The sequence below is a fragment of the Primulina eburnea genome, chromosome 6 (assembly GCF_022965805.1).
Source record: "Primulina eburnea isolate SZY01 chromosome 6, ASM2296580v1, whole genome shotgun sequence".
NCBI classification, from domain to species: Eukaryota; Viridiplantae; Streptophyta; class Magnoliopsida; order Lamiales; family Gesneriaceae; genus Primulina; species Primulina eburnea.
This window is the reverse complement of record NC_133106.1, coordinates 29,476,623-29,504,400: the sequence shown is the minus strand read 5'-3', so window position 1 is coordinate 29,504,400 and position 27,778 is coordinate 29,476,623. Positions and strand designations below refer to the sequence as shown.

Here is a 27,778-nt window from a genome sequence, read left to right as displayed (position 1 = left end):
ATGGATTTAGACCTTGCGATAAGGATTGACTCTCCTCCCGTCATTACTGATAAGAGTACCTCTGATGAAAAGAGGGAGTTTGAAAGGTGGGAAAGATCAAATCGCATGTGTATGATGATCATGAAGAAGGCCATTCCGGAAACATTCAGGGGCACAATGTCTAGCGACATTGCTACGGCTAAGGCTTTCCTTCAAGACCTCGAAAAGAGGTTTGCTAAAAGTGAAAAGTCTGAAATTGGTACACTTTTGGCAAGCCTCATTTCAATGAGGTACAGGGGTAAGGGCAACATCAGGGAGTACATTATGGAAATGTCTCATCTTGCTTCAAGGTTGAAAGCACTAAAGCTTGACCTCTCTGAGGACTTGCTGGTGCATCTGGTTTTAATATCTCTTCCTACTCAATTTAACCAGTTCAAGGTGAGCTATAACTGTCAGAAAGAGACTTGGTCTCTGAATGAGCTCATCTCGCACTGTGTCCAGGAAGAGGAAAGGTTGAAGCAAGACAAGACAGAAAGTGCTCATTATGCCTCTACCTCGAAGGATAAAGGAAAGAAAAGGAAGGATAAGGTTGCTGCGGATACACAGCCTTCCGAAGAAACAACAGAAGAATCCTAGTGATTCTCAAAGTTCTGGTTGTTTTTTCTGTGGCAGTGATAGGCATATGAAGAAGCAGTGCAGTAATTATCACGCTTGGCGTGCTAAGAAAGGTATGCTTCTGAATATGGTTTGTTCTGAGGTTAATTTAACTTCAGTGCCTAGACACACATGGTGGATAGATTCTGGTGCAACAACTCACATCAGTGTGTCTATGCAGGGTTGCCTGGATTGCCGAAAACCAAATGATGCTGAAAGATTCATCTATGTTGGTGACGGCAACAAAGTTGAAGTTGAGGCAATAGGAAAATTTAGATTATTGTTAAAGACTGGAATATATTTGGATCTTTATGAAACATTTGTTGTGCCGTCTTTTAGACGGAATTTGATTTCCATTTCTGCACTGGACAAATTTGGTTATTCTTGTTCTTTTGGAAATGGAATATTCAGTTTGTTTCTCGATTCAAAATTGGTTGGTTCTGGTTCTTTATCAGGATACGATAATCTTTATTCTTTGGATGTTATTGCTTCATTTAATGAATCCCTGCAAACAAGTAGAGGCACTAAAAGAAAATTAACCAGTGAGAATTCAGCTGCGTTATGGCACAAAAGATTGGGTCATATATCTGAAAAGAGAATAAGGAGACTTGTGTCAGACGAAATTCTCGAACCTTTAGATTACACAGATTTTAATAATTGCGTTAATTGTATAAAGGGAAAACAAACCAACAAAAGGAGATTTGAAGCCAATAGGTGTTCAGGCGTCTTAGAACTTATACATACTGATATTTGTGGACCATTCCCTTCGGCTTCTTGGAATGGTCAACAGTATTTTATAACGTTCACAGACGATTTTTCAAGATATGGCTTCATTTATCTCATTCATGAAAAGGCACAGTCATTGGATGTGTTCAAAAACTATAAAGCTGAAGTTGAAAATCAACTTGGCTTAAAGATTAAAAGCGTTAGATCTGACCGTGGTGGTGAATACTATGGTAGATATGACGGTTCAGGTGAACAACGTCGAGGACCTTTTGCTAGATTCCTAGAGGAATGCGGTATCGTCCCACAGTACACTATGCCGGGTTCGCCCACTATGAATGGTGTTGCTGAAAGACGAAACAGAACGCTTAAGGACATGGTGAGGAGTATGATCAGTCATTCTACCTTACCAGAATCGCTCTGGGGAGAAGCACTAAAGACCGCAGCATATATCCTTAACAGGGTTCCAACTAAGGCAGCGACCAAAACCCCTTATGAACTTTGGACGGGTAAAAAGCCCAGTCTTAAGCATCTGCACGTTTGGGGATGTCCAGCTGAGGCAAGGCCTTACAAGCCTAATGAAAAGAAACTGGACTCAAGGACGGTTAGTTGTTATTTTATTGGATACTCTGAAAGATCCAGGGGGTACAAGTTTTATGATCCCACGAGTAAGTCGATTTTTGAGTCAGGAAATGCCAGGTTCTTTGAGGATGTTGAGTTTGCGGGGGGAGATAAAGTCAGGGATATTGTCTTTGAAGAGGAATATGTAAATATTCCCACAGGTGTCTTGGACATTGATCAGGATCATATTCCTCACTTTGACCAAGACACAATACATGAAGACAATATTAGAGATCCTCCCATTCCAGATGAACAAACTCAAGCACCTCCAGAACCTATGCCATTAAGGAGATCCACTAGAGAGCGGAGAAATGCAGTTCCGGACGATTACATTGTATTTCTTCAAGAACATGAGGCAGACATTGGATTGATGGAGGATGATCCTATTAACTTCCGTCAAGCCATGGATAGTTCTAACTCTCAAAAGTGGAATGATGCCATGAATGAGGAGATAAAGTCCATGAAGGACAATGACGTATGGGATCTTGTCCCATTGCCTAAAGGTACGAAGTCCATTGGTTGCAAATGGATATTTAAAACCAAGAGGGATTCGAAAGGCAATGTGGAAAGATATAAGGCTCGTCTTGTCGCTAAAGGCTTTACACAGAAAGAAGGCATTGATTATAAAGAGACTTTCTCTCCGGTTTCTTCGAAAGACTCTTTAAGGATTATAATGGCTTTGGTGGCGCATTTCGATCTTGAGCTTCATCAGATGGATGTAAAGACTGCGTTTCTAAATGGTGACATTGATGAAACGATTTATATGGTGCAGCCAGAAAATTTTGTGTCCAAAGACACAAATAATATGGTTTGCAAATTAAAGAAATCCATCTATGGGCTCAAGCAGGCATCGCGACAATGGTATTTCAAATTTCATCAAGTGATCATCTCGTTTGGCTTTGAGATGAATTTGGTCGATGATTGTGTGTACCATAAGTTCAGTGGGAGTAAACATATTTTTCTGGTTTTATATGTTGATGACATTCTGCTCGCTAGCAACGATATAGAGTTGTTGCATGAAACCAAGAGATTTCTATCAAAGAATTTTGAGATGAAAGATCTTGGTGATGCATCTTTTGTACTGGGTATTCAGATACATCGGGATCGTTCTCGGGGTATTCTTGGATTATCTCAGAAAGGCTATATCGAGAAAGTTCTCAAGCGATACGGGATGCAAGATTGTAAACCAACGGATACCCCTGTGGCTAAGGGAGACAAATTTAGTCTCAAACAATGCCCAAAGAATGATTTTGAGGAAAAAGAAATGCAGAAGGTTCCCTATGCATCTGCAGTTGGGAGTCTGATGTATGCTCAGGTTTGTACACGTCCAGATATTGCGTACGTGACAGGAATGTTGGGACGATATTTAAGTAATCCAGGAGTGGAACATTGGAAAGCAGTCAAAAGAGTTTTACGGTACCTTCAGAGAACAAAAGATTACATGCTCATATATCGGAGGTTGGATCAGCTTGAGATCATTGGGTATACTGACTCCGATTTTGCTGGATGCCAAGATAGTATGAAATCTACGTCGGGCTACATCTATCTCCTTGCTGGAGGTGCCATTTCCTGGAAGAGTGCTAAACAGTCACTTATAGCCTCTTCCACCATGACAGCTGAGTTTGTAGCATGTTATGAGGCATCTAATAACGGAATATGGCTGCAAAATTTTGTCACGGGACTGCGCATTGTTGATGGCATTGAAAAGCCACTAAGATTATATTGTGACAATAAATCAGCAGTTATGTATTCCAATAACAACAGGAGCTCGACGAAGTCAAAACATATTGACATCAAGTTTCTGGTTGTTAAAGAAAGAATTCAAAGTGGAAAGTTGTCTATTGAGCATATCGGTACAAACTCCATGGTTGCGGATCCGCTTACTAAGGGACTACCACCCAAACAGTTTCATGAGCACACTGCTAGTATGGGTGTTATGTCAATTGAGGAAATTCAGTTTTAGTGGGAGTTTGTTATTTTAAATGCTTTTTTCAGTTGTAGACATCTTCAGTTACAGTCATGTAAATTTATTTTCTGCAGAAATAAATTTCAAGTTAAGTCACACTCTGATTATGATTTAAAGTTTGATCTCAATAAGGTTAAAGGGAGGACCAGTTGGAAATAGGCATGTTACGGTCACATTGCATGAAATTTCCATGCTACACATCCACTTCATGATCCATGTCATTCAGTTGTGTTGGCATATGTGACCATTGAAGGGTCGAGTTACCTTGAGTGTAGCGAAGACTGCTTTGATCCTATGTTGATGTGATTGATGGACCGGATTGGTTATAGATACATTTCGGAATGACAACAATTTTGAGCTCATAAGGTTATTTTCACAAACATAATTATAAAGTTGCACATATAGCCCAAGTGGGAGATTGTTGGATCAATTTATTTATATGGGCTTATATGCGAATAATTATGTGTTGTGGGTTGTCTATTAAGTTAAGCCCAAAATAAAGTGATCAATTAATGTTTCGGGTTATTGGGCTTTAATGTATCTAATGGGTTGTGGGCCTTTAATGTGTAGAGACATAAGTGTAATTTCTGTTTTTATGATGGGCTAAAACGGAAATATCAGAAGATATTATCTATAAATAAGGGTCATGGTCCCCAGATCTCGCGTTGTCACTTTCACTATTCTCTCCCCCATTAAGAAAATAGTTCTGAAGAGAAAACTAAAGGATTCTCTCAAGGAAAGAGCGCGTAGATCTGGAAGATCAAGACACGTTCTAAACAATTCAGAATTATGGCTTCAGGTACGCTTCCGCTTAAGTTTTCAGTCAAATTCTTAATGATTTAGCATGATGGATTCTGCGGTTTATGGGTTTTCCCCAACATGTTACTCCTGGAGGGAACATCTTTGCCAAATTGCCTGAGGATACTTATGATATGCTAGAGCAGTTGACTATCAACAATTATCAGTGGATGAGTGAAGGATCTATGATAAGGAAACCTGTTGTAGTCTATGAGATAGGTTCATTCACAACATTCTCTGCCCAAATGCCTGTCATTGCCACACAGTTAGCAGCGATGAGCAAGGGAAATCAATCGTCTAATGAATCAGTTTTAGTTGCTGTCGGAATGACATCTGCTGATGAAAGTGAATTTATGGAGCAAGATTAGTATGTGATTAACCATAACTTAAACAACTATCGAAGTAACCCTGTACCCAATCATTATCATCTTGGCCACGAAAGCATGAATTTGTTTCTTATGCCAACAATAAGAATGTATTGAATCTTATATCAATGTTCAATAATCAAAAGAGTGAAGATAGACCATCTTTATAGGATCTGGTGAATGATTTTGTATCTGAATCTTCAAAGAGACTCGAAAAATTGAGAATAGGTTGGATAATATTGAGACTCATATGACCAGTATGGGTGTCTCTATGAAATCTCTTGAGATCCTAATTGTTCAGCTTGCAAGTGCCATGAATAATTAGCAGATAGGAGTTTTTCCTAGCAATACCAAAGTGAATCCGAAAGAGAAGTGCAAAGCCATTACTTTGAGGAATAAAAGAAAATGGGTTTATGAACCCAATGGTGATTGATGATGAGAAGCAAGTGGAAGAAACTGAAGTTGAAGAATAAAAACCAAAGAAAGATGACAATAGTGAGCCTGTGATGCTGTTCAAGAAGCCACTAGTGCTGAAAGTTGTTCTGCCCTCCCCTCAACAGTGTACTAAGAAAGCTTTGGATGAGAAATTTTTGAAGTTTCTTGATATTTTCAAGAAAATTCACATCAAAATTTTTTTCGTTGATTCTTTTAAAAAAATGACTAATTATGCAAAATTCACGAAGTGATTTCAAGGAAGACGAATTGGAGTTTGATATATTATTAATTATTTTATTTTTAAAACATAAAAAAATTTATGAAACCGTCGGATCAATTTTATGAGACAAATATCTTATATCTTATCTAAATCAAGCGATGCAAGATCTTACATGTTATACAAAAAATATTATTTTTCGTTCTAGATATGAACTGAATCGACTCGTCTTATATAAGATCTTCTCTTTTTAAAATATGTCGAGGTGGTTATTAATATCTGAAGTTTATCTATGATATTTTTCACTTAGTTAAATAGAATTAATTTAGTTTACCACATATATTATCATTCCCATCTAATAAATAATCAAATATTTTATTATTATCATACATAATATTATATCAGTTAAATATTATTATGCTTAAAAATTTCACAAACAAAAATTTAAAAAATAAAAAATTCAAGTGGTAAAGGTGACCGAACACAAATTTAATTCGTCTCCTGTATCCCCAAGCCTAAGATCAGAAATTCCCCAAATTCTTATACAAAACCCTAGACCACCTCCCTCAATCGATACGAAATCAATATTCTTTATCCTTCCGACAATCATCCACCGTAAATATCTGAGCCACTTTGACCCTGAAAATCGCAGACGGGTCCATTGATGTCAGTCGCGCGGGAAAAAGTCCCGAATCAGAACTCTCTGATTTCGCCCACGAGCTCTCGCTTCGTAACGGAGACGATTAATGGTTCTCACAGGTTCGTGATCCAGGGGTACTCCCTCGCCAAAGGCTTGGGTGTCGGGAAACACATTGCCAGCGAAGATTTCACCATTGGAGGCTATAAGTGGGCAATTTACTTTTATCCTGATGGTAAAAACGTGGAGGATAATTCTACTTATGTCTCTGTTTTCATTGCCTTAGCTAGCGATGGTACGGATGTGCGGGCACTGTTCGAGCTTACTTTGGTTGACCAGAGCGGCAAAGGGAAGCACAAGGTGCACAGCCATTTTGAGAGGTCGCTAGAAAGCGGTCCATATACTCTTAAGTATCGTGGGAGCATGTGGTAAAGTCCTTTGTATCCTAGGTCTTTTCTTTTCATTATTTGGCTTGTTGTTTTGTTGATATTACCGTGGGTTGGGCAAGCTGTCGTTTCATTGAATTTTCGTTTGGTTCTTGATGATGGTCTTTGTTTTTTATCCTGATTGTTTGTGTTTTGAACGATAGAAGTGCAAATTTTTTGGGATATTTGCTAAAGGAATTGTGTTTTAGATTGGCTTCTGTTGGTCTCTTGATGACCATGTTTTATCTTGACAATTGGGATCGGGGAAGGATTGTGGCATGCTTGGAATTCAAGTTGAGAAAATTATTGTATTCATTTTCTTAAAAAATTTCCACTGTAATCTATAGAGTTTAACTTTTGTGTGCTGTTCTAGTTGATACCCTATTTGAAATATTGGACTAACCAACCAAGTATTTAGTGATTTCTTTACTCTTATGAAACCATATGAATGTTCAGTTTCACTATGTTGTGTCAAGAAAAATGTGTTCTTAAAAAATTGGTAGATGTCATAACATTTATCAAACAAATACTCAGCGGAACAAGTAGTCAATCTATTCTTAAATGTGCTTCATCTGAATGCTATGGTTTGATTTTATTACGCTAAAAATTTGGAATAATCACTTTAGGAATTCATGACTTTGTGGAATTATAGTTTCTGATTGTAGGATTAAATCGATGGTTATCTTTTGATGAAGTTTGTCGAACATGTGATTTCTGAAATGCTCGGCGCAGTTTCAGGTCTATCAATGCACCCTGTCTTTTTTATGGGGCTACCAAGGATGATTGCCTAGTTTAAATAAAAATGGGTACTTATTTTCCCAACTCCTGTTGCAGTTTTTTGTGACAGCATATATATATAGATTGCTCGGTGAATAATAATTAGTTTCATCAAATACTTCTTGATCCTGAAACCAAGCTAGGCAATAAACTCAATTTAGTTTTGGTGTTGTCTGCTAGTAACCCTGTGGCAGTGACTTGCTTCTTCCATCTTCCATCTTCACCAGTGCAAAAACAATGTATGTGAATGTAAACCAAAACATTCCCTGTGTTCGTTTTGGATATCATTGTCACTTTGGTGTCTGTAATTGTGTCATTATAGAATTTGGCATTTTATCCAAGTTAGATCGGTTCCTGGATCTCAAAGCTCTTTTGTAAAATAGCTGGAGATCAACTTTTTTTCTATGAATGAGCTTTTGGATCCCTTACTTTGGTTATCAATTCTTGAGACGTGTTATATTTTGTAATCAGTACTAATGACTTGATAGATGCGGAGATGGTTAAGTTTTTGTAGTGATTCCTGTAAATTGAAAAGTTTGGGTGATGCTCTATAAATTCCCTTCTTCGTTGAAAAATATTCGTGCGGAATGGGAGTCTAGATCACAAATAATGCAATAAGGATTGCTTTCTCTTGAAGAAAATGACGAGAGCACACATTCTGAAACCTCGTTTGGAAAATTTTCCTATTTCTTAAATTTTAGAAAGAATTATTAAGATTCTTAAGATAACAAGATTTCAATCCCCTCACCCAATTTTGAGTTCTCATATGTTGTGATTAATTTACTGAATGCAGGGGATATAAACGGTTTTTCAGAAGAGCTTTGCTTGAAAGTTCAGATTATCTTAAAGATGATTGCTTGAAGATCAACTGTACTGTCGGAGTTGTGGTTTCTGCCATAGATTCTTCTAGTTTAAATTCGATTCATGTCCCTGACTCAGATATTGGGTCACATTTTGGAATGCTTCTGGAGAATAGGGAAGGTTCTGACATTGTTTTTAATGTGGCTGGGGAGAAATTTCATGCCCACAAGTTGGTACTTGCTGCACGTTCCCCCACACTTCGATCTGAGCTTTTGGATGGATTGGATAGCGACGAACAAGATATTATTGTTTCGGATACGGAACCTGAAGTTTTTAAGGTAATATTTTATATCTGTTGATGTGTTCTTAGTCCTGTTTTGTTATCTCTTACTCTGCTTTTTTTACTCGATGGTTAGTTGCTCTACTGGAGGAGATATCTTTTTAGGATCGTCAATGAACTTTGTTTGTTTCTGCTGCTCTAAATGATTACTAAAGTTACATGATATTTTTAGGCTATTCTGCACTTTATATACCGAGATGCCTTGGTAGAAGATGAGCTCATTGCATCTAGCTCCTGTTCTTCTCCCTTGGTAACTGACACATTAACTGCAAAGTTGCTGGCAGCGGCTGATCGTTATGGTTTGGGAAGACTTAGACGGATGTGCGAATCTCATCTCTGCAAGGATATATCTGTGAATTCGGTGGCACAGATTCTTGCTTTGGCAGATCGTTACCATGCTTCAGAATTGAAAAGAGTTTGCCTTAATTTTGCAGCCGAGAACCTGGCAGGTATAGGAATAAGCCCATTTTTGTGTATAAATCAATTTCCAGTAGTTTATGGTTATGAAGTCTTATTTGCCTGCATTTTTCTGTTTTCACCATGATAATTCCCATTCTCATCATGGTTGTTCTTGTGCTTACTCACTGTTAGATCCTGACTTCTCCAACCATTTAATGTAACTACAAAGACAACCTTGAATTTTTAATGATAACGAAGAGCACCCATAAGTGTAACCAACATAAAAAGGGCTAAAGGTGGGGTGGGGCTGTGTAACTAACTAAATTTGATTGTACTTCGAATTTATTTCATTTCTAAATTAAATGATTCTATTTGATGAGGTCACTTCTGTGGTTTGTAGCTATGTGCGTTTTAGTTTTAATTGTATTTTTAAAGTTAAAATCTTATAGGTTTCTTATTCATATTTACGCGTGCTCAAAGTCGAAAATATAACTGGTTTGAAATTTAAGGTTAAACGAAAATTGTGCAATATTCATAATCTTTGGCTAATTTTTTTTACTGAAATCTATTTTTTTTTTTCAAAAGCTTCAAAAACAAAAAAAAATCCTGATAAATTCCTCAGTTTTTCATATCCTCTTATCATACCTTTTCAGCTGTTATGCGTTCGGATGGCTTTGAAAACCTGAAAGAAAATTTCTCAGCTCTACAATCCGAGCTCTTGAAGACTGTAGCTGGCTGTGATGAGGATTGTGGTGGTGGTGGTGGTGGTGGTGGTGGTGGTGGCAAGTCTCGAAGTGTTTGGGCTCAGCTGTCAGACGGTGGTGATACCAGTGGAAGGAGGGTAAGACAACGGAGTTAACTTTGGATTATAAGGTAATGCATACTTCTTGTTCAGTAAATGATCCTTATTATTTGTGAAAAATTGTAACCAAAAGGATGCTGAAACACAGTCCTCAACTTTTATAACAATACCAGTAAACTGAAATTTCCATATTTGCTGCAATGTTTAGAGATTCCGTACTTTAGCTGAGCAAAGCTCATTCAGGAACTGATTCTGGATAATTGTTTCTATCAGACTGTAATTGTATTTTTCAGGACAGCTTCAGAATCATCTATCCATGCATGTTGTCCAATCAATATTCTGCTCCCAATATTATCCATACATTTATTTACTTTTCTACCGAGGACATTGTTTTTAATGAAATATAACTGATTTTCCTCTTCTATACTATTCACTCGTGGATCCTGATTTTGCTCTTGGCATTTCTGATGATCAATTGTCAATTCTCCTGTAATTAAATTACCAAATTCATTAGGTGTCGTCTTCGTGCATGGAAATGTGTTGTTTCCAATAAGATGCGTGTTTGGGTAATATTTGAAACGTTGTCTCATTTGATGAGATAATGCAATTAATGTAGTGTCGTTTGGAATATGGAACCGAGTTTTGAGAATATTTGAGTCCAGTGTGTTATGTGCTCGAAAGAATGTGGCATTGGTTCTTCCAAGTTTCTGGTTCATTCAAGTGCATGCATACCGTTCCATGGTTGTCATTGACCTGTTCTATAACAAGCTTTTGACACAAACACAGAGGACCAGTGACCGTGCCCATAAGAATCAACGCGAACTGATCAATTGATAGCTCAACTGAAAGCAAAATTATACAAAAACACTGATAATATTCAGCCAAGCTCCAAGAAATTATAAAACTCTGCGTGCAACTCCTAAATGCCCTTATCTTGGTTTCCGGATGACCTAAACAGGGCAACCAAATATCACGGAATGGTTCCAGATTTATGAAAAAACTGCAGTTCATAGCAAAATCAAGATGGGAACTAGAAAACTGTGTGAGCAGGTATAGTAAGAGTTGCAGCAAAAAGTAAAAATATAAAGTGACTAAACGGTGGGCATAGCATTCCATGAACATGAATCGGTCATATCCATTAGCTTGCAATCCTTGCTTAAATCATCACAAAGAAGTGTGCCTAGTGCATCTTTCAGCAAATAATGGTTGTTCGACTGATCTTTCTTAGGAGCAAAAAAGTCGGAAGCTAGCAAGAAATCTGGTGTGGAGAAGACCATCTGGTTTTTTACTTCAGTCATGTTGTGAAGTTTCATCAGAAACAGGTCATCCGCAGCTTCGTCCTTAACTTTACAGCATTCAGATCAACAGAAGAAGTAATTAGCATGATCACCAGAAAGAGAGTAAAATATGAAGAAAAAAACAAAACAGAAAAGAAACGAGAATTCCACAGTCAGGGTTAACAATGAATATCAAGAAAATGCAGTATTAGAAATATTCAGACCTGGAATTGTCTCTGAAGAATGGAGGTCAGCAAATGAGTTTCTACTGATAGGGGCGCACTCACTGAACATGGACGACGAGGAGTAACATAAAGGAGAGATTGGCTCTGCGATTGCTTCCCATTCGGTTTCGTGGATATCATGAGATGCGGTGTCCATCATATCAACTGGCATAATGGAAGCATTTGAAGCCTGATGGAAAGAGCTGTTCCTCGAGTTTCTCATACTATGTGATTCATACAGTACAGCATCCAACAATCCACTGTCTCGAGGTGAGGGATTACACGAGTGAGCATTTTCATTTGGAAGAGTTTGGATCATAGTATCAACAGACTCGAGGGAAGGCAACGGGGACGAGGGTGAGCCCCAACTACCCGTATGAGTTTGGAGTGAAGGGAGCTCCAGCTTCATTGCCCAAGTAGGCTCAGAAGCAGAGGTGTTGCTATTTAAAATGGCATGGGTGACAGGAAGTGCACTTGAGGATGAGGCATGATCAGGTGTCGCATTATGATCATATGAATTATGATCAAAGGCGGAGGGGAACACAAAAGATTGAGAAATCTGCATAGAACCATCACTTTGATAATGATTTTCATCTGGTGCAGTGTTGCCTACAGTGGTATTCAAACCAGGGAACGAAGTTTCTGATCTTCGAAATTTCTTGGATGGATAAATCATAGAAAGGAAATATTTCTCAGGGTAAGCAGAATCGGGACCTTGTGATAAAAAGCTATTTGCAGGGACATCAAGGAAGCTTTCAGATGGAAGATCAAGAAATGCCATAGGATACAAAAGCTGATCTAATTCCATTGTTTTAAATTCCACGGGAGGAAACTCCATGTTGTTAATTGGCAAATAATCGGGATGATCGGCATCACCAGATGAAAAAGCAGTCATTTCTTCATTTTGTTCGTTCTCATTTGATGCTTGGAGACAGATATCAGGTGGATAGATCGGTAAGCCAGCACGCTGTCTTCTTTTGATTCTTGTGTTCCAATAGTTCTTGATCTCATTATCTGTGCGACCAGGCAACTAAATAGAAAAAATAAGAACAAGAATATGAATGAGAAAAGGTATAACTGCAGGGCAGACATTGTCATGGAAATGTTTTTCCTATTATTAACAATATATGCCTGTAATGCCTGTCAAAACGGTTTTGTAAAACTCTGGTAAGGCGGTATGGCACGTATGAGATTAAACGATGAAAAATGAGATCAGACATTTATCAGCTCACTAAAGTTACTAAATTTGGGGATTTCTTGAATTTGATTCAAGGAAACTGGTCATCAAAGTTAAAACAATTTATTTTCATGAAATAAGAATTACTATTTTTGAATATTAATGACATATGTATATCAGGAGTTTTCATTCCCAGACACATTTTACGGCAACAAGGGAAATCTGCAGCATGTTTTTACGTAATGATTTGAAAGGGTAGCACGTACCTCAGCTGCCATTCGGGCCCATTTATTTCCCATCTTAGCATGAAGTTCGATGATATGGCGCTCCTCCTCCGGACTAAATGCACCTTTTTTAAGATCTGGTCTGAGGTGGTTTGCCCATCTCAAACGACAACTTTTTCCACAGCGGGCAAGTCCCGAGTGTTTCTGAACTGCATTCCAGTTCCCTTCTCCGTGCTTGGTAACATATTCAACTAAAATCGCATCTTCTGCAGTAGTCCAGGGACCTTTTTTAAGTGGACCATTCGCTCCCATATTTCCACTGCTACTAATATCATCAACAGATGGTGAGTCCATGCCGTTCTTGGAATTCATCCATTCCTCACTTTCACTTGTCATACTCATCTTCAGTTCTTGAAAAAAAAGAAAGAAAGTAAAAAGAAATTTCTAGTTTAGTACACAAAGCAGAAGAACATTAAAAAAATTATTATAGTGTTAGGAAAACGATAGCGCGAGTGATTCCAGATAAGCCATGACAATGGAAAATTGTTTCCCATCAACACAGAAAAAAAACATAGCAACATTCTTTGGAAGAGACCATGCTAATAAAAGACAAAGAAAATCAAAACCATTTGAAGTTAAAATAGATAACCGAGGCAGCGCTTGAAGCCCAATTCTTTAGCTACAGGTTTATTCCGGGTGCTTGGACAAACAAATCTTCATTTATTTCCGCAATTATTACTGCTATAGAACGACGACAACTCAAGCAATGCAAACACACACACACAAAGAAAAGAAAGAAAGAAGCTAATACTTGAAAAACCACCCCTTGAGGTGACTGAATTGAATTATGTCCATCCTTTCCCCATTATCTCAACTAACAAGTTTAATAATAGAATCTGGAAAAGTTTTCATACAATCTGGGCTAAACACTAAATGAAGGACTAAAGGAGTACATATTACACAATGATTTGACAAAAGTGAGAAAAGTTGTCAATCATCAACCTCTAAATCTACACAAGAACTCTCCATACTCTAGAACAATAAGGCAATGCCAAAAATCGAAGTCACGTAAAAGCAATGCTAACAAAACAAATGCACATCAATACTCACCGTTACATAACAAATAGGCAGTGTTGAAAGTATTAAGATTCAAAAACAGCTGATAACGGAGTTTTGAACATAAGTATTGGCACATATACCATATAGATTAAAAAAAAAAAAAAACCAGTAAGAAAAGAGCTTGCTAAGTTTCAGGTCTATCGTGCCCGAGATCTAAATGTCCAGAACTGTGTTCTATGACTCTCTGTGCAATGAATAGTGGGTAAGAAACATGCGCAGTGGCAGACTTCACCAGACAAGCGGCAGTCTCATGAAAATAATTCCAAATTCTATATATATATATATATATATATATATATATATATATATATATATATATATATATATATATATATATATATATTTTCTAAAACTTCAACTTTCAACCCCCATACTTATTTTGGGATTGCTTGCTTAGAATTTTAAAATACACAAAAGACAGAATTTATGAAGCCTATACGACAACACATATGTAAAAACATTAACTGTCATTAAACTCAGCAATACAGTTTACTCATTAATGCCAAATCTCAATTATGCCAACTACCTTGATGCAGAAAACTCTTGCAGGAAATGCAAGGCACTCCGCAGAAGCAAATGATCCGTCCCACAAGAACTCAATACAATAGCAAACAAATGCAGATCATTCCTAGAAGAATAATTTGTTAAATAAACGCTCAAGAAAAAGAAAAAAAGAAAAGAAAAGAAAAGGAAACAAAAAAAGCTCGATTCTTTTAAGATCTCCAACACCCAGAAAGAAAAACAAAGAAAATCCCATGAGACGAAAATGTCACAAGATTCACTCATTTACCATGATGGAAAGAGAAACAGCCATGAAAAACAAAAGGGGTGGTGAAATTTACAATGAGGTGTCAGCTGATGGAATTAAATTTGGGAAAAGAGAAAAAAAAAAAAAGATACAGAAGGCAAATACAGGGTGGGGCTAGATGGCAAGCTTGGAGAGAAAATAGGGGAGAGATTAAAGGCTTGAACAACAGCTCAATTGAAGATCAAACAACATATACCAACTACTCTCCCAACCCAAAAATTTCTTTTCTAGTACCTTTACATGTGACCATTATCATGTGATTTATCAAGTAAAATTCCATTCTTGATTGTGCGTGTGTGAGAAAGAGGAGAGAAACCAGCTAGCAGTATGCCTAAAATTATGGACGACTTGTTTCACATGAGAGAGGAAAGGGGGTATTACCTATTTAAATGAACATTTAAAAATTATTATAAAAATATATTTTTAATAAATCTGCTGTTTAATTATAACTATCGACTCCAATATATTCAACATATTCTTGAAATTTTAGAAAATTTCGTTATTTTTCTCTATATTTTTGTATTTATAAAAAAATATAAAATATATTTAATTAATCACGAGTAATAGCTAAAAAATTATTTTAATATGCATAGACTGCTCACAAAATCTTATCAGACTCAGTGATTAATTTTGTGAAATCGATCTTCGACCAGATCTGTTCAAGAAAAAAAATATTACTTTTCACTGTATTTGTGAATCGTATCAACCCATCTAACAAGAGATGTTCTCTGGATTGCTCGTGTGTAATATACATACATATATTCAATATCATTTAAATTCAAAAGGTGTTTAATTTTATATTAATACAAATGACAGACAAATATATCTATACATACATCCAAAGTATTTAAATTCAAAACGTGTTTCATGTGATATTTAAATAAGAACTAAATTAATTTTATTTTCGAAGTGCCATTAAAAGATATAGATATAATTCTTTAATATTTGAAAAAATGTAGATATTTACTTATTGAGTAGTTTTTTCGGTGAGACGGATACACGAATTTATATTCGTGAGATGGGTCAATCTGATTCATATTGATAGTGAAAAGAAGTATTTTTTATATAAAAATTAATAATTTGCATGAGTCAGTCAGAGATAAGTCTCATAAAAATATGACCCGCGAGACTGTATCATGAGAATTTTTGTATTACTTAAAAATCAACATATGATTGATTAGAAGTTACTTATTTTTTTTTCAAAAAAAAAAATCAGAAATAAAAAATTATACGTTAACAGTTGAAATGATAAATTTTGTGATTTTAAAATATATATATATATATATAATTAATTTTGATAAAAGAAGTTATCTGAACATTATGATTTTCCAATACATTAATTATTTGCAAGAGTATCTGTAGTTTCATTTAATTTGAAGGCCAAATTACCAGTTATATGTATTTGTCAAACTACAAAATTTATCATTTCAATTTTTAAGTATTATTTTTTATTACTGATTTTTTTTTAAAAAAATATTAAGTAGCTTCTAATAATCTGTTGATTTTTAAATAACACAAAAATTCTCGTGAGACGGTTTATGGGTCAAATTTGTAAGACGGATCTCCGGCCTAATTCATAAAAAATATTAATTTTTGAAAAATTATGGAGAATTTTGTGAAAAATCCCCAATCAAAACATTTCTTCGGGTTGACTCCCTACCCACAAAATTGTGGTACTGTGTCATACAAAATGTGGTATATTTTATGTGGAAATGTGGTACACTTCATGTGAAAATGTGGTACTAAAAAAGTACCCAAGTACTGAGCACAAAAAAATCGAGGGGACTGAAGGTCAATTTCCCGAAAAATTATTACTTTTCACCAACTCTTGGGTTCAATCTAATTACACCAATGTAATTATACATAAATACATAAACACTACCGTGAAAATCACATATTCAAGGGGCAAAATGCTAATAAAAGCTATCCATTTTTTCCTCGTACTTTTACAAATGGCAATGCCGTTTTTTTCTCCCGCTAAACTCTCTCAATTTCCATTTTTTACAATTTTTTTTTTTATTTTTTAGTCTTTTTTCTTTGTATTGATTTTGAAAATATGGGAGTACGTGTAGAAAATTTAATTAGGTAATGTAAAACCCGGGATTTTGAAGTATCGTGATCTCATCAGAATAATATTAGATTAATAATTTGATGGTGTAATCTTGGATATTATCTAAGATTTGAGTTGATATAGAGATACCGGGATAAAAAAAAAATCAGGCAAGAGATAATAAAATGATTAAATCCCTAGAATTCGAAATTAATCAATAGATATATATGCAAATTTCGAAATTTGTATGGTATAAAAGATTTAAATTTCGAACAATATCACAGATAGATCACGATTCAAGATAAAAGATTTAAGTCAGATTTTAACGCGATATCACTCGATCCCGATAGCAGCCAACCCCTATAAATAGGAGGGCCCTGTATTCGAAAATCACACCTCACAACACACTCAAATTTTCGAAAATAGTGCTTAGTCTCCTTAGGAATTTTCGAGAACAGCGAAGCGCTGCCGCCGTCCAGCCAGGGAAGTAGAAATTTCGAAGAACCCTAGTTTTTCAAGAATTTAAGGTAAGTGGGCTGTTTTAAATTTCGGTTTTATGCATATGAATTTTCGGTTTTTGGTTTAAAAATGCAGTGGAGTACCGTCGTTTTGTCTATACGTTTTTACGAAAGTTGATACGTTTTTTATTGACACTGTGAGAATTCCCTGAAAATAGGTGGAATTCCAACATATGGCCCCTAACAGTGGGATATAACTGTTTTATGGCCTCGCCCCCTTAGAGGATTAAAACTTAGGAACTGATATCAGTAAACCATAAAAGGTGAAAAATCGCAGTGTTGTTATGTTATGAATATGATGTTACGATTATGAAAAGCATGCTATGTTATGATTCGAAATTGTTATAAAATGTTATGTGGTATTCAAATTCCCCCACTTGTTGAGTATTTCCCAAAATACTCACCCCCTTACAATCTTCCCCAGATAAATTCGAAGAACAGGTTGAAGAAGAAGAATCTGAACAATTTTGGGGATGGTGAATTTTGCGATTTAGTTTAGTTATGTTATTCTTTTTTTTGAATTGTAGTACTTTTAATTTCATGTAAGACGCTTCCGCATTAGTTATTCAGTTGTAAAGACATAAGTTTTTGAGAAATTATGAAATAAACTGGTTTTCGGTTTATACTATGCTACGAGGCTGGTTGTTTTCAATCGTGTGATTGTTAAACGACGCCGGTGTCAATCCCGAGTTTCGGGGCGTGACAGGTAATTCCATAATTTTTTGGTCCAATATGTCCAAAATTTTTGTAGACAAAAACGTGTGTGAGACGATCTCACGAGTCTTATTTATGAGACGTATCTCTTATTTGGATCATCAATGAAAAAATATTACTTTTTATGCTAAAATTATTACTTTTTATTCCGAATATCGGTAGACTTAACCCGTTTCACATATTAAGATCTGTGAGAAGGTCTCACATGAGACTCACTCATCTTTGTATACCCATGCATACGTGTGCCACGATTACTATTATATACAGATTGTGTCAAATGTATTTATTTTTCATTAATTGGGATTTAGATATAAAAGCGATCAAGTAACGAATGCTAAACCTAAAAGAGTAAATTGATACGAATTTACATGATAATGAGTCATCAAATAAGATGTCAATCGAAATTCGTGAATAGTCGAACAGGAACACACATTACAAAATTTTTATGAGCCGAATAAATAAATGAGTAGGTCTCTTATGAGACGGTCTCACAAATTTTTATCTGTGAGATGGGTCAACGCTACCGATATTCACAATAAAAAGTAATACACTTAGCATAAAAAAATAATATTTTATCATGGATGACACAAATAAGAGATCTGTCTCACAAAATACGACCCATGAGACCATATCACACAAGTTTTTACCTAAATAAATAAAAAAATATTTTATAAACATTCGAATAAATTAATTCAAATATATTTACACACCTCTAACCTAATCAATAACTTAATAGAACAAATTCGATTTCTTCAATCAACAACTTCTAGAGTTAACCTATCGCATAGGACTGACCCAATGCGATTTACCTGGATAACTTGATTTGTAAGCTATTGCGATATCTCGAGAATTTTCTATATATATATTTGTGTGTGTGTGTATATATATATATATATATATATATATATATATATTTACAACAAATAAACATAGACATTAACATTAAAGCTATATGTGGAAGTGGATGAAAGTATAAAGACAATTTTTAAAAATTAAAATTATGAAGTTAGTGCATATGAATGCACAGATATGAGGATTTTTATTTAATGAAAAACATGATTTTCTATTTTTAAAATTGAAGGTAAACTGCCTAGGAGAAATATTGTTCCACAAGTAAAAACATGGAAATTGGAACTTGGAGGGTGGAAGGTATTTTTGGGATTAGAAAAAAAAAAGGCTTTTCCCAATTACAGTTTTTATTAGATTTTTTCCCTTTAGATATTAGTAATAAATGTGTGTGTGTGTGTGTGTGTACATAAATATTAATTTTTGATATAAATTTAATTAACATATTAAATTTTTATATAAAATATAATTATGTTAGTAGGTTTTTTAAAATATTGTTTTTGAGATTTGATTTTTTTTAAAGGCTTTTCCAAATTACAGTTTTTATTAGATTTTTTCCCTTTAGATATTAGTAATAAATGTGTGTGTGTGTGTGTGTGTTTGTATGTATGTACATAAATATTAATTTTTGATATAAATTTAATTAACATATTAAATTTTTATATGAAATATAATTATGTTAGTAGGTTTTTTAAAATATTGTTTTTGAGATTTGATTTTTTTTTTTTTAAAAAAATCATATTTTCGATTTTGGTGGATGAAACAATCACTTTAGTTGACCCTTACTAGTAAATGACAAAATATGAATATTTGTTGCCTTATTTTCGATTTTTATTTTTAATAAAAATAGATTAATCAAACAATTTATCTAAAATGGCTAAAATTAAATGTTAAAAATATAACATAATGGAGAAAGTTATTTATATTTATTCCACATATTGTTTAAATGGACATTATTTTGATCCTTAGCAAAACAAATGGAGAGAGTTAACTTGACACCATGGTTTAATTCAATAACCAAAAAAAAAAAACTCATAAAGACTAATTCCTAATTATTTTTTATTTTAATAAAAAGTCATTCTAAATGCAAACTATCAATATTTTTTCCGTGCACAAAAGCTTAAAAATCTATTTCTTGAAATGGATTATTGAACCAATTAAAATAAATTTAAAAGTAATATTATATGCCATAATTTTCAATATCACTTGAATTTGAATCCTGTAATGCTATTCACATTCAGGGATTATCATTTTTTAGGAAGTAGATTATTTTTATTACATGAGAATTAAATATAAGATTTGAGTGTATATTTTAAGAATAAAAGAAGCTTTTGTCCCTTACACTTCCATCCTATTTGTCCATGGAACTGTATTTCATTAGCGTCGAGGATCTCTTGTTGCTCTTGGATTAAATTTGAGACTCCAAAACCCAATACGCTGCGTTTGGTTAGAGTGATTAAGTAGGATATATTATTTTATCACATTTTATTTATTGTTTGGTATGATTTTTATTTAACCAACTCAGTCCTTCTTATAAATGATTGTGTTGTTTTACGTGTGATTAAATAATATGTCTTTTCTTCATAAGATTATTAATCTTTCATATATCCGTACTATCTTTCCAATTTTACCTTTCCTCTTTCATCGCTGTTGAACCACCTCGGCTGTCGGACCGTCGCACCGTCGTCGCGGACCGTCGCACCGCCGTCGCGGACCGTCGACGCCTCTTCGGTTTTCGGATCTGCCGCCGGACCGTCGTCGCTGCCGGACCTTTGACGGACCGCCACGCACCGCAGTCGCTGCCACCTCGGCTGTCGGATCTCCCGCTGGAGTGGAACAAGGGAAAAAAAGAAGACAATTTTGTCATTTCATCAAAAAATTCAAAATTATTCTATATTGACAAATCTTATGAAATATAATACTATTTTATATCATATATTATATTTATAGACGATCATTTTTTTTTATAATTTATCTAATAATCATTATTCTATTTTATCGTTCGAACACGACCTGTACAGCCTAACTAGAATGTCGTCAATATCTTGCGAAAAATTTCAATTTTCAAATAAATAAATCAATCAAGTGACCATAATTTTTTTTCAGGGGTTTAAATTTTCCATTATTTTTATTTGGCCTCGTTCAGAGGGCGAATCTCAGAGGCCGGGCCAAGAATTGATCGAAGAATCGAGGGCGGGAGAGAAAATGAAAAAGATACCAATTTTGCTGATGGGTATTGGCGGCGTTGGCCGTCAACTTCTCCGCCACATTGTTTCCTGCCGCATCATTCACTACAATCAGGTAGACCAGAGTGTATTTGTATTTTTATTATATATATATACTTATTGATGAACTGTTGAATGCGCGCTTCTTGATTTTGTTGTGGGAGTATTCATTTGTTTGCTATGGTGTTGGTGGATTGGGAAATTTTAATGTTACAGAGGTTGAGGTTGAGTGTGGTGGGTGTGTGTGACAGCAAATCAATGGTGGTTGCACCCGATGTATACAGATCAGAATTGGATGATATATTTTTGCTTCGAATTTGCGAAGTAAAGTCTAGTGGTTCTTCTTTGGAAACCCTCTCTGATGGTGGTACATTTTTTCCTTCTCTCCTAATCCTATCCCTGCGTTTATTGGGGGAAAAATGGGGACTTTTTTCTGTTGAAAATTCACCAATGTGTGTGCAGTTAGCTTTGAATATTGAGCATCAAGTGCGTGACTTTGTGTTTCTATTGTTAGGTCAATGTGAAATATATTCAAGTAAAGAAATGGCTAGCAAAGCCATTGATATTGCTGCTTCTTACCGCAGAATGACAACAGGTCTGTTTGCTTTTTTAGTTTTCGTTTGTTGATCTTGGTGAACAGTTCCGTCGGTGTAGTATAGACTCTACCAAGTTGGAACTTGGAATGCACGATTTTTCTTTTTATTAGTGCATTCTAATGACTTATTTTGTCACTTGTTTTGAGCTCTGTTTAGCCATAGCTTCGGCCGTCACAAAACATACATTTACTTGAAATCCAAGATATTTACATGATAGAAGGGCATGTTAAGGGAGATCCATGAATAGTGGATTGGTTCTTGACTTCTTGTATATGCATTTTGTTTTAGCTATGGATTATACTTTGTGGCTGAATTCCGAATAGCGGATTGGTTCTTGTATATGCATTTTTTTTAGCTATGGATTAGACTTTGTGGCTGAATTCCTTGTAGATGACTGATCGAAGAAATGATACGAGTTGGCACTTTTATATACCGAATTCTTTTACTTCCATTTTTCATTAGCTTGTTTGCTTTTCCTTTGTGTGCGTGTGAGTCATTGATGAGTGGGATTGGAAGTAATGTTGAAGGTATAACTAAAATTCTTCACCCTTTTTTCCAGTCTTTTGTAAACTAAGGTACAAAGTTATAAGACTTTTTTCGCTGTTGCATTTGATATTGTGATTATACATTAACATGTTGACTATAAGTTATACACCAACATGTTGACTATAAGTCTGCATAATTTAACAGGACTGACATTTATTGACTGCTCAGCCAGCTGCAACACGATTCCACTGCTAATAAAGGTTGTGGAGTTAGAATGTTGTGTGGTTCTGGCCAACAAGCAGCCCCTAAGTTCTTCGTTGGTACTGTGTATTTGTACTGGCTTAGCACATCTTTGGTACCTATCATAGTCTTTTTGAGATCATAATTCGTGTAGATACTTGACAACTAATCATTGACTTTCTAGTCATCTTTCAATATTGTTGTTCAATATATGTTGCAATTGTCAAGTAATCAGGGTGAGCTGTCTAATTTGCTACAATATTATTAACCATGTAGTGTTTTTCCTATTGGTTTGCAGGAAGATTATGACAAATTGATTTCACACCCTCGATTAATTAGGCATGAGTCAACTGTGAGTTACTTGGTTTCTCTTTCCATCAGCTTTAGTTTTATCTCAGGCATTGATATGAACAATGAAGTTTGTGGAATGAGGTTTTAGTTTATTTACTAACTAGCGGAAAATTGACGAGGATCAAATCTATTTTATCCCTGATTCTAGCTTCATTTTTAAAATCCAAAATCTTTATTCTAGAAAAATACACATGTCCCCATGATGTCTTTTATTTGAATTTGAATAAAATCACTTTAGTTTTCTTCAAATTAATGGCAAGAAACTAATTTCTATTTTAAGGTATTGGTTTTAGAAATGTTTGTTTAGGGCACTATTACTCGGATAGTTTCCTTTCCTATTTTCTTGGCTTGAAGTTTTTCATTAATCTCTTATGTGCCTTTAATAGTTAACGGGAGGCTGACTAATTATTTAATGTCTAGAATGAGAAAGTCACATTATTATAATAATTCTAAAAAAATCCCATATGTATCTAGTAATCAGTTAGTTTGTTTGGGGATAATTTTGCTTAATTGAGGTTAACATGGTACATCCCTTTTCTAGTGGAAATTTTGACGGGCGTGTAATTAATATCTCCATCGTGTTTAATAGATTCATATACATTTTGTTAATAAATTATAGTCTGTATTATCCACTATGTTGGCAATCTGGACTTCATTTATTACTTCTCATATAATGTGCTAGGTTGGTGCCGGTCTTCCTGTCATATCATCAATAAATCGTATGCTTTCATCAGGAGATGCCATTCATCGAATCATTGGAAGTCTAAGCGGTGCTTTTTCCAACTTCACCGATATTTGCTTTCTTTTATTCAACACCCACCCTGCTTTATTTTGATCATCAAAAGATGCATATGATAATTATATAGTTCTTCTGATTCTCAGGTACACTGGGTTATGTGATGAGTGAAGTTGAAGTTGGAAAACCCTTTAGTGATGTTGTCAATGTGGCAAAACGCCTTGGATACACTGAACCTGGTAATGAAATGCAACCATACCATGCTTGTATTACTTTTTCTGTCAAACTTGAGGGCTTTAAACAATGTTCTGCATTCTGCACGAAGAAGAATAATAAGAACTCAAATTCTCTGTTATGCTATTCCTCTTATCAGGTTAAGGATTTCTTTTTCCAGTTTGTTAATATGGACAAGCTTTATTATGAGTAAGATAAATTTAGTCATTGTGTTTCCCCTATAGTGTAAAGGTCGGTGACATCTCACTTTTTGATGTCTCTTGGTCATAGAAATTGATAGTGATTTGTCAAGATTTCTTGTGACAATGATACATTATCTTTTTGTGATGATGATTGATGGGGACTTTCGAACAGAAGATATTTTTACTCATTGGTCTTAGTATCTGGTCAAGGCTGCAACATTAGCCTTGAGTGGGAAGTGCTTTTATTTATGAACTGATATGCTGCATTATGGTGGTTGTTTGGTTTTTATTAAATGAAACTAATGAACTATAAGAATTTCCCCTTTCAGAGCCACAGGTGAGTACTATCTTTTTTATTTTCTAAACTCAATATGAAATTGTTTGAGATCTTATGAGAAAAAAGGATTCAAATTGTATTTCTAATAGCATGCAGCTTAAAACAAAAACGAGGAACTAGTTTGTTTGTGCATTAATTGATTGGTTTTAGAAAAATGGAAAAGGGGCTCTTTTATCTCAGTTCAATTCCTCCAACAAAAAACTCATATAACTAGATGGAAAAATTGGTAAATCAATACATTTGTACGCCTTTCTGTTCCATGTCTTTTACCGTACATGGAATTACTTGGAGGCTTTGCAGTAGCCAAATAGTAGAAACCATATTAGAATCTTCAACTGCTTTATTCATATACTTTGAAGGCATATCTTTGGGTTGATTTCTGTTTCTGTTAGGCTTGTGACTGATTATCTAGTGCAACCAAAATATTAGAAAACAGAAACACGAGAAGAAAAACGAAGCTCAAATAGTTTTAGATGCTAATTGCTAAGGTATAAGAATGTTCGTGTCTAAAGGAGGAGAAAATGAGATTGTAAAATTCATTTGATGTATGTGAATCAATCTGCCGACAGCTAGCAAGTAGCCGTACACGCTGACAAATCAACAAATGAATTTTCAATTGTTGACTGGATCTTGTGATATAGGATTACGTAGTCACTGAACCTTTCTCAAAGGCTTGCAAGACAACACAGAAAAGACACGAGGCTCTGGGCTGGCAATTTCATGCAGTTTTTGCCACATTTTTTTTAAAACAATGATTTTCCTGATTTTGAATTTCGTATTCGCTTTCAGACCCTCGAGACGATCTTAGTGGGTTGGATGTAGCTCGAAAGGTGTGGATGCCATCCCTTTTCATTTTGTGGACATTTGCTAATGTCATTCTTTTGATTTCAAAAAGTGGTAATTTTCTATGTTATCATAGATTGGTAGAATGAATACTGCCTTATGCTGTCTCTCTGCCAAAAAATTTGGTGGTCCTCACTTTAAAATTTCATATCCTGAAACTCGGTCGTAGCTCAATGTTGACTAAGAATTCGAAACAAGGAGTTTGAACTCTTTTTCATCCATTAAATCAAAGTAATGTAAGTTTGAGGCTACTGTGATTGTCATCTTGCAGATGACCATGCTAAAAGGGCTGTCATGCATTTTCATTATTCTGTTTTTATTTTTTTACAATTCAATCTACATAATCAGGAATTCCTACCTGATGTATTTTCTTCAGATGCTATACTGACATATCCATTATTTTGGCTGCTAGGGCATTTGTGTTTGGTCTGCATTGTCATGGGAAACCATTGATTTACTTTAAGAAAATGTTATTTTTTATATTTTCATGATAGGCTCTGATCCTTGCCCGCCTTCTTGGGCACCGTATCAGCTTGGACAACATTAAGGTTAGTACGTGTGTAATGTCTCCTGATGTTGCATTTTGTCTATCAAACTTGTCCAGGATTAGATTTTTTATGACAATAAAACCTTGTAGGTTGAAAGCTTGTATCCTATAGAAATGGGACCTAATTTAATGACTGTCGAAGAATTTTTGGCAAAAGGGCTTCCATTACTTGATAGAGATATCAAGCGTAGGATCGAAAAAGCTTCTTCAAATGGAAATGTTCTACGCTATGTTTGTTTGATTGAGAAGTCCAGGTACTTCTTACTCCAGAGTGTTGTGCATAGCTGATTGTGGAAAAAAATACTGAGATCATCATATAAGTCTTGATGCATGCATAGTTGTGTGTGATTTGTTCTTACTTGGTAATTTGCTCGTCGTCATGGCTTCAGTTGGTAATGATTCAAGTCAATACTTTGTTCATGCTGTTGCAATTAATTAGAATTCATTTGGCTTAAATTTAGATAAAACCAAGTTTGTCATTTGACATGCCATTTTAAAACTGTAATAGGTGTGAAGTTGGCATACAAGAACTTCCAAAAGATTCTCCTCTTGGTAGATTGAGGGGAAGTGACAACGTGGTAAGCAAATTTTGTACCTTAACTTGCATGCCTATCCATGACATTTTTTTCACTTGTCGTTTAATGTGAAAAGAGCTAGTCAATGTCATTGCACTCCAATTATAATATTATAATGTAAATGACAATTGATATCACGCTGTAAATATAATTTTGATGTGGGGGGCGCACAGCATCCGCCTGGTGATTGGTAATTAACTCCAACATTAACCTACCTATGGGACACCATGATGTATAAAATTAAAAAAATCAAGTGAATCTGAATGCTTTCATCAAGCAACCCAACTTGTGCTTTGAATACACTGGTGCTTTAAAGAAATATTTTTTTAATCTCAAGATCTATGTGCATCATCATACTTGCATAAAATTTCTGCACAATTCGCGATAACTTCTCATTTATAGAGGTTCTGGTATTTGGTATTTTTCACCAATGTTCATGATATAATTCTCTTTCTTTCCCATTCCTACTAGTCTGGAGTTTATTTTGATAATATGCGGCATTCACGGAGTGACTTTTATACATGCAGCTGGAAATATATAGCCGTTGCTATAATGAACGACCCCTGGTTATTCAAGGTGCTGGAGCAGGCAACGATACTACTGCAGCTGGTGTCCTTGCTGATATCATCGATATGCAGGATATGTTCATATAATCTATCAGGTTAGCCTGATAAGGCAAATATGACTCTTTTTTTGCTGTGAATTTATTGGCAGGGTTATCGACCCTCTGAATGATGTAACTCTTAAATGTTCTTGTGGGTGATATACATAACTCCTCTGTACAACAGAATATACTCGCGTAGCTAAACTTGGAGTTTGAATCATTTTTTAGTAACTAGCATGAAGGATGTGCGAAGCAGATAAATACTAATTATATACAATAAAAGTTAAAAATTTAATACCCAAAATCAAATACATGTTTAAATAAGATATATATGCAGTAGATGTCGAACAAACTCAATCACCAAAGTTATAATTATCATAGTCTATATAATCTATGTATGTCTGATGCAAAAGTAACTTGAATTAAAATATGTGGTGTTATTAAATGCGTAAATTAGCATAATATCCTTAGTAGTTTTGATATGTTGTACACCTATCGTGTACACCTATGTGAGCACAGATGATGTGTCACTCATCCATTGATACACAATTTTTCAATATTTCATCACATCCAATGGGTGAGTGACGCCTCATCGATGTTCACATAGGTGTGTACGGTAGGTATGTCAGCGTATCAAAACGGATATCCTTAGCCACACTTTAACTTTGTAAATCAGCCTCCTTGTCAGATTTACGTGTGTTAAGAGTTTTATTTTGTTAATTTTTTAATTTCCAACTCCTCACTGCATTTAAATTTATATATTATGTATTATTATATGTGTGATTAAACTTAATTATCATTGCCTAATAAATGACATCACAAATGGCAGTCCCCATTTCTCTTCAAATAGATTCCTACGTCGAGAAAATGAAGAAAACGAGAAAATCTTGGATCATGTTACTGGTGGTTGTGGGCCAACGGCGCAG

At 35.1% G+C, this 27,778-nt stretch overlaps 4 protein-coding genes across 9 annotated transcripts; 3 read left to right on the top strand and 1 right to left on the bottom strand.

The window, feature by feature from the left end:
- On the top strand, positions 1-615 carry LOC140835457 (uncharacterized). Its single transcript, XM_073200949.1, has one exon. It carries the CDS (start codon positions 1-3, stop codon positions 613-615), a length of 615 nt encoding a protein of 204 aa, XP_073057050.1.
- Positions 616-6,233: 5,618 nt separating this feature from the next.
- LOC140834108 (BTB/POZ and MATH domain-containing protein 4) lies at positions 6,234-10,268 on the top strand. Its single transcript, XM_073198750.1, has 4 exons — positions 6,234-6,823; positions 8,391-8,736; positions 8,911-9,187; positions 9,791-10,268. Exons 1-4 carry the CDS (start codon positions 6,423-6,425, stop codon positions 9,994-9,996), a joined length of 1,230 nt encoding a protein of 409 aa, XP_073054851.1. The 5' UTR covers positions 6,234-6,422; the 3' UTR covers positions 9,997-10,268.
- Positions 10,269-10,985: 717 nt separating this feature from the next.
- On the bottom strand, positions 10,986-15,125 carry LOC140834107 (transcription factor GAMYB-like). 4 transcript variants are annotated; one of them, XM_073198747.1, is made up of 5 exons: positions 15,003-15,125; positions 14,487-14,588; positions 12,884-13,251; positions 11,441-12,470; positions 10,986-11,284 (listed from the first exon to the last, which is right to left on the bottom strand). In XM_073198747.1, the coding sequence occupies exons 3-5, from the start codon at positions 13,241-13,243 to the stop codon at positions 11,031-11,033; spliced, it is 1,644 nt and encodes a 547-aa protein (XP_073054848.1). In that variant the 5' UTR covers positions 13,244-13,251; positions 14,487-14,588; positions 15,003-15,125; the 3' UTR covers positions 10,986-11,030. The 4 variants fall into 4 exon arrangements, with proteins under 4 accessions (XP_073054848.1, XP_073054850.1, XP_073054847.1 ...); XM_073198749.1 differs by having other exon boundaries at positions 12,884-13,243; XM_073198746.1 differs by lacking the exon at positions 15,003-15,125 and adding an exon at positions 14,751-14,985.
- A 5,852-nt stretch (positions 15,126-20,977) lies between these two features.
- Positions 20,978-27,075, top strand: LOC140834106 (homoserine dehydrogenase). 3 transcript variants are annotated; one of them, XM_073198743.1, is made up of 12 exons: positions 20,978-21,197; positions 21,338-21,485; positions 21,636-21,716; positions 22,408-22,523; positions 22,742-22,795; positions 23,477-23,564; positions 23,677-23,769; positions 25,073-25,113; positions 25,621-25,674; positions 25,764-25,927; positions 26,182-26,251; positions 26,776-27,075. In XM_073198743.1, the coding sequence occupies exons 1-12, from the start codon at positions 21,102-21,104 to the stop codon at positions 26,899-26,901; spliced, it is 1,131 nt and encodes a 376-aa protein (XP_073054844.1). In that variant the 5' UTR covers positions 20,978-21,101; the 3' UTR covers positions 26,902-27,075. The 3 variants fall into 3 exon arrangements, with proteins under 3 accessions (XP_073054844.1, XP_073054843.1, XP_073054845.1); XM_073198742.1 differs by having other exon boundaries at positions 20,979-21,197; positions 21,338-21,488; positions 26,776-27,074; XM_073198744.1 differs by having other exon boundaries at positions 21,038-21,197; positions 21,373-21,488.
- The last annotated feature ends 703 nt before the right edge of the window (positions 27,076-27,778 follow it).

What these genes read in the sequence shown, in the direction of transcription:
- LOC140834107 (XM_073198747.1), bottom strand. Translation starts at nt 13,243, where the DNA reads ATGAGTATGACAAGTGAAAGTGAGGAATGGATGAATTCCAAGAACGGC. An exon ending in GGGCCCGAATGGCAGCTGAG is followed by an intron (nt 12,471 to 12,883) that starts GTACGTGCTACC and finishes TTTTCTATTTAG; the next exon opens with TTGCCTGGTCGCACAGATAA. An exon ending in TTCTTCAGAGACAATTCCAG is followed by an intron (nt 11,285 to 11,440) that starts GTCTGAATATTT and finishes AATGCTGTAAAG; the next exon opens with TTAAGGACGAAGCTGCGGAT.
- LOC140834108 (XM_073198750.1), top strand. Translation starts at nt 6,423, where the DNA reads ATGTCAGTCGCGCGGGAAAAAGTCCCGAATCAGAACTCTCTGATTTCG. An exon ending in AAGTATCGTGGGAGCATGTG is followed by an intron (nt 6,824 to 8,390) that starts GTAAAGTCCTTT and finishes TACTGAATGCAG; the next exon opens with GGGATATAAACGGTTTTTCA. An exon ending in CGGAACCTGAAGTTTTTAAG is followed by an intron (nt 8,737 to 8,910) that starts GTAATATTTTAT and finishes TGATATTTTTAG; the next exon opens with GCTATTCTGCACTTTATATA.
- LOC140834106 (XM_073198742.1), top strand. Translation starts at nt 21,102, where the DNA reads ATGAAAAAGATACCAATTTTGCTGATGGGTATTGGCGGCGTTGGCCGT. An exon ending in GCATCATTCACTACAATCAG is followed by an intron (nt 21,198 to 21,337) that starts GTAGACCAGAGT and finishes TTAATGTTACAG; the next exon opens with AGGTTGAGGTTGAGTGTGGT. An exon ending in AATCATTGGAAGTCTAAGCG is followed by an intron (nt 23,565 to 23,676) that starts GTGCTTTTTCCA and finishes TCTGATTCTCAG; the next exon opens with GTACACTGGGTTATGTGATG.
- LOC140835457 (XM_073200949.1), top strand. Translation starts at nt 1, where the DNA reads ATGGATTTAGACCTTGCGATAAGGATTGACTCTCCTCCCGTCATTACT.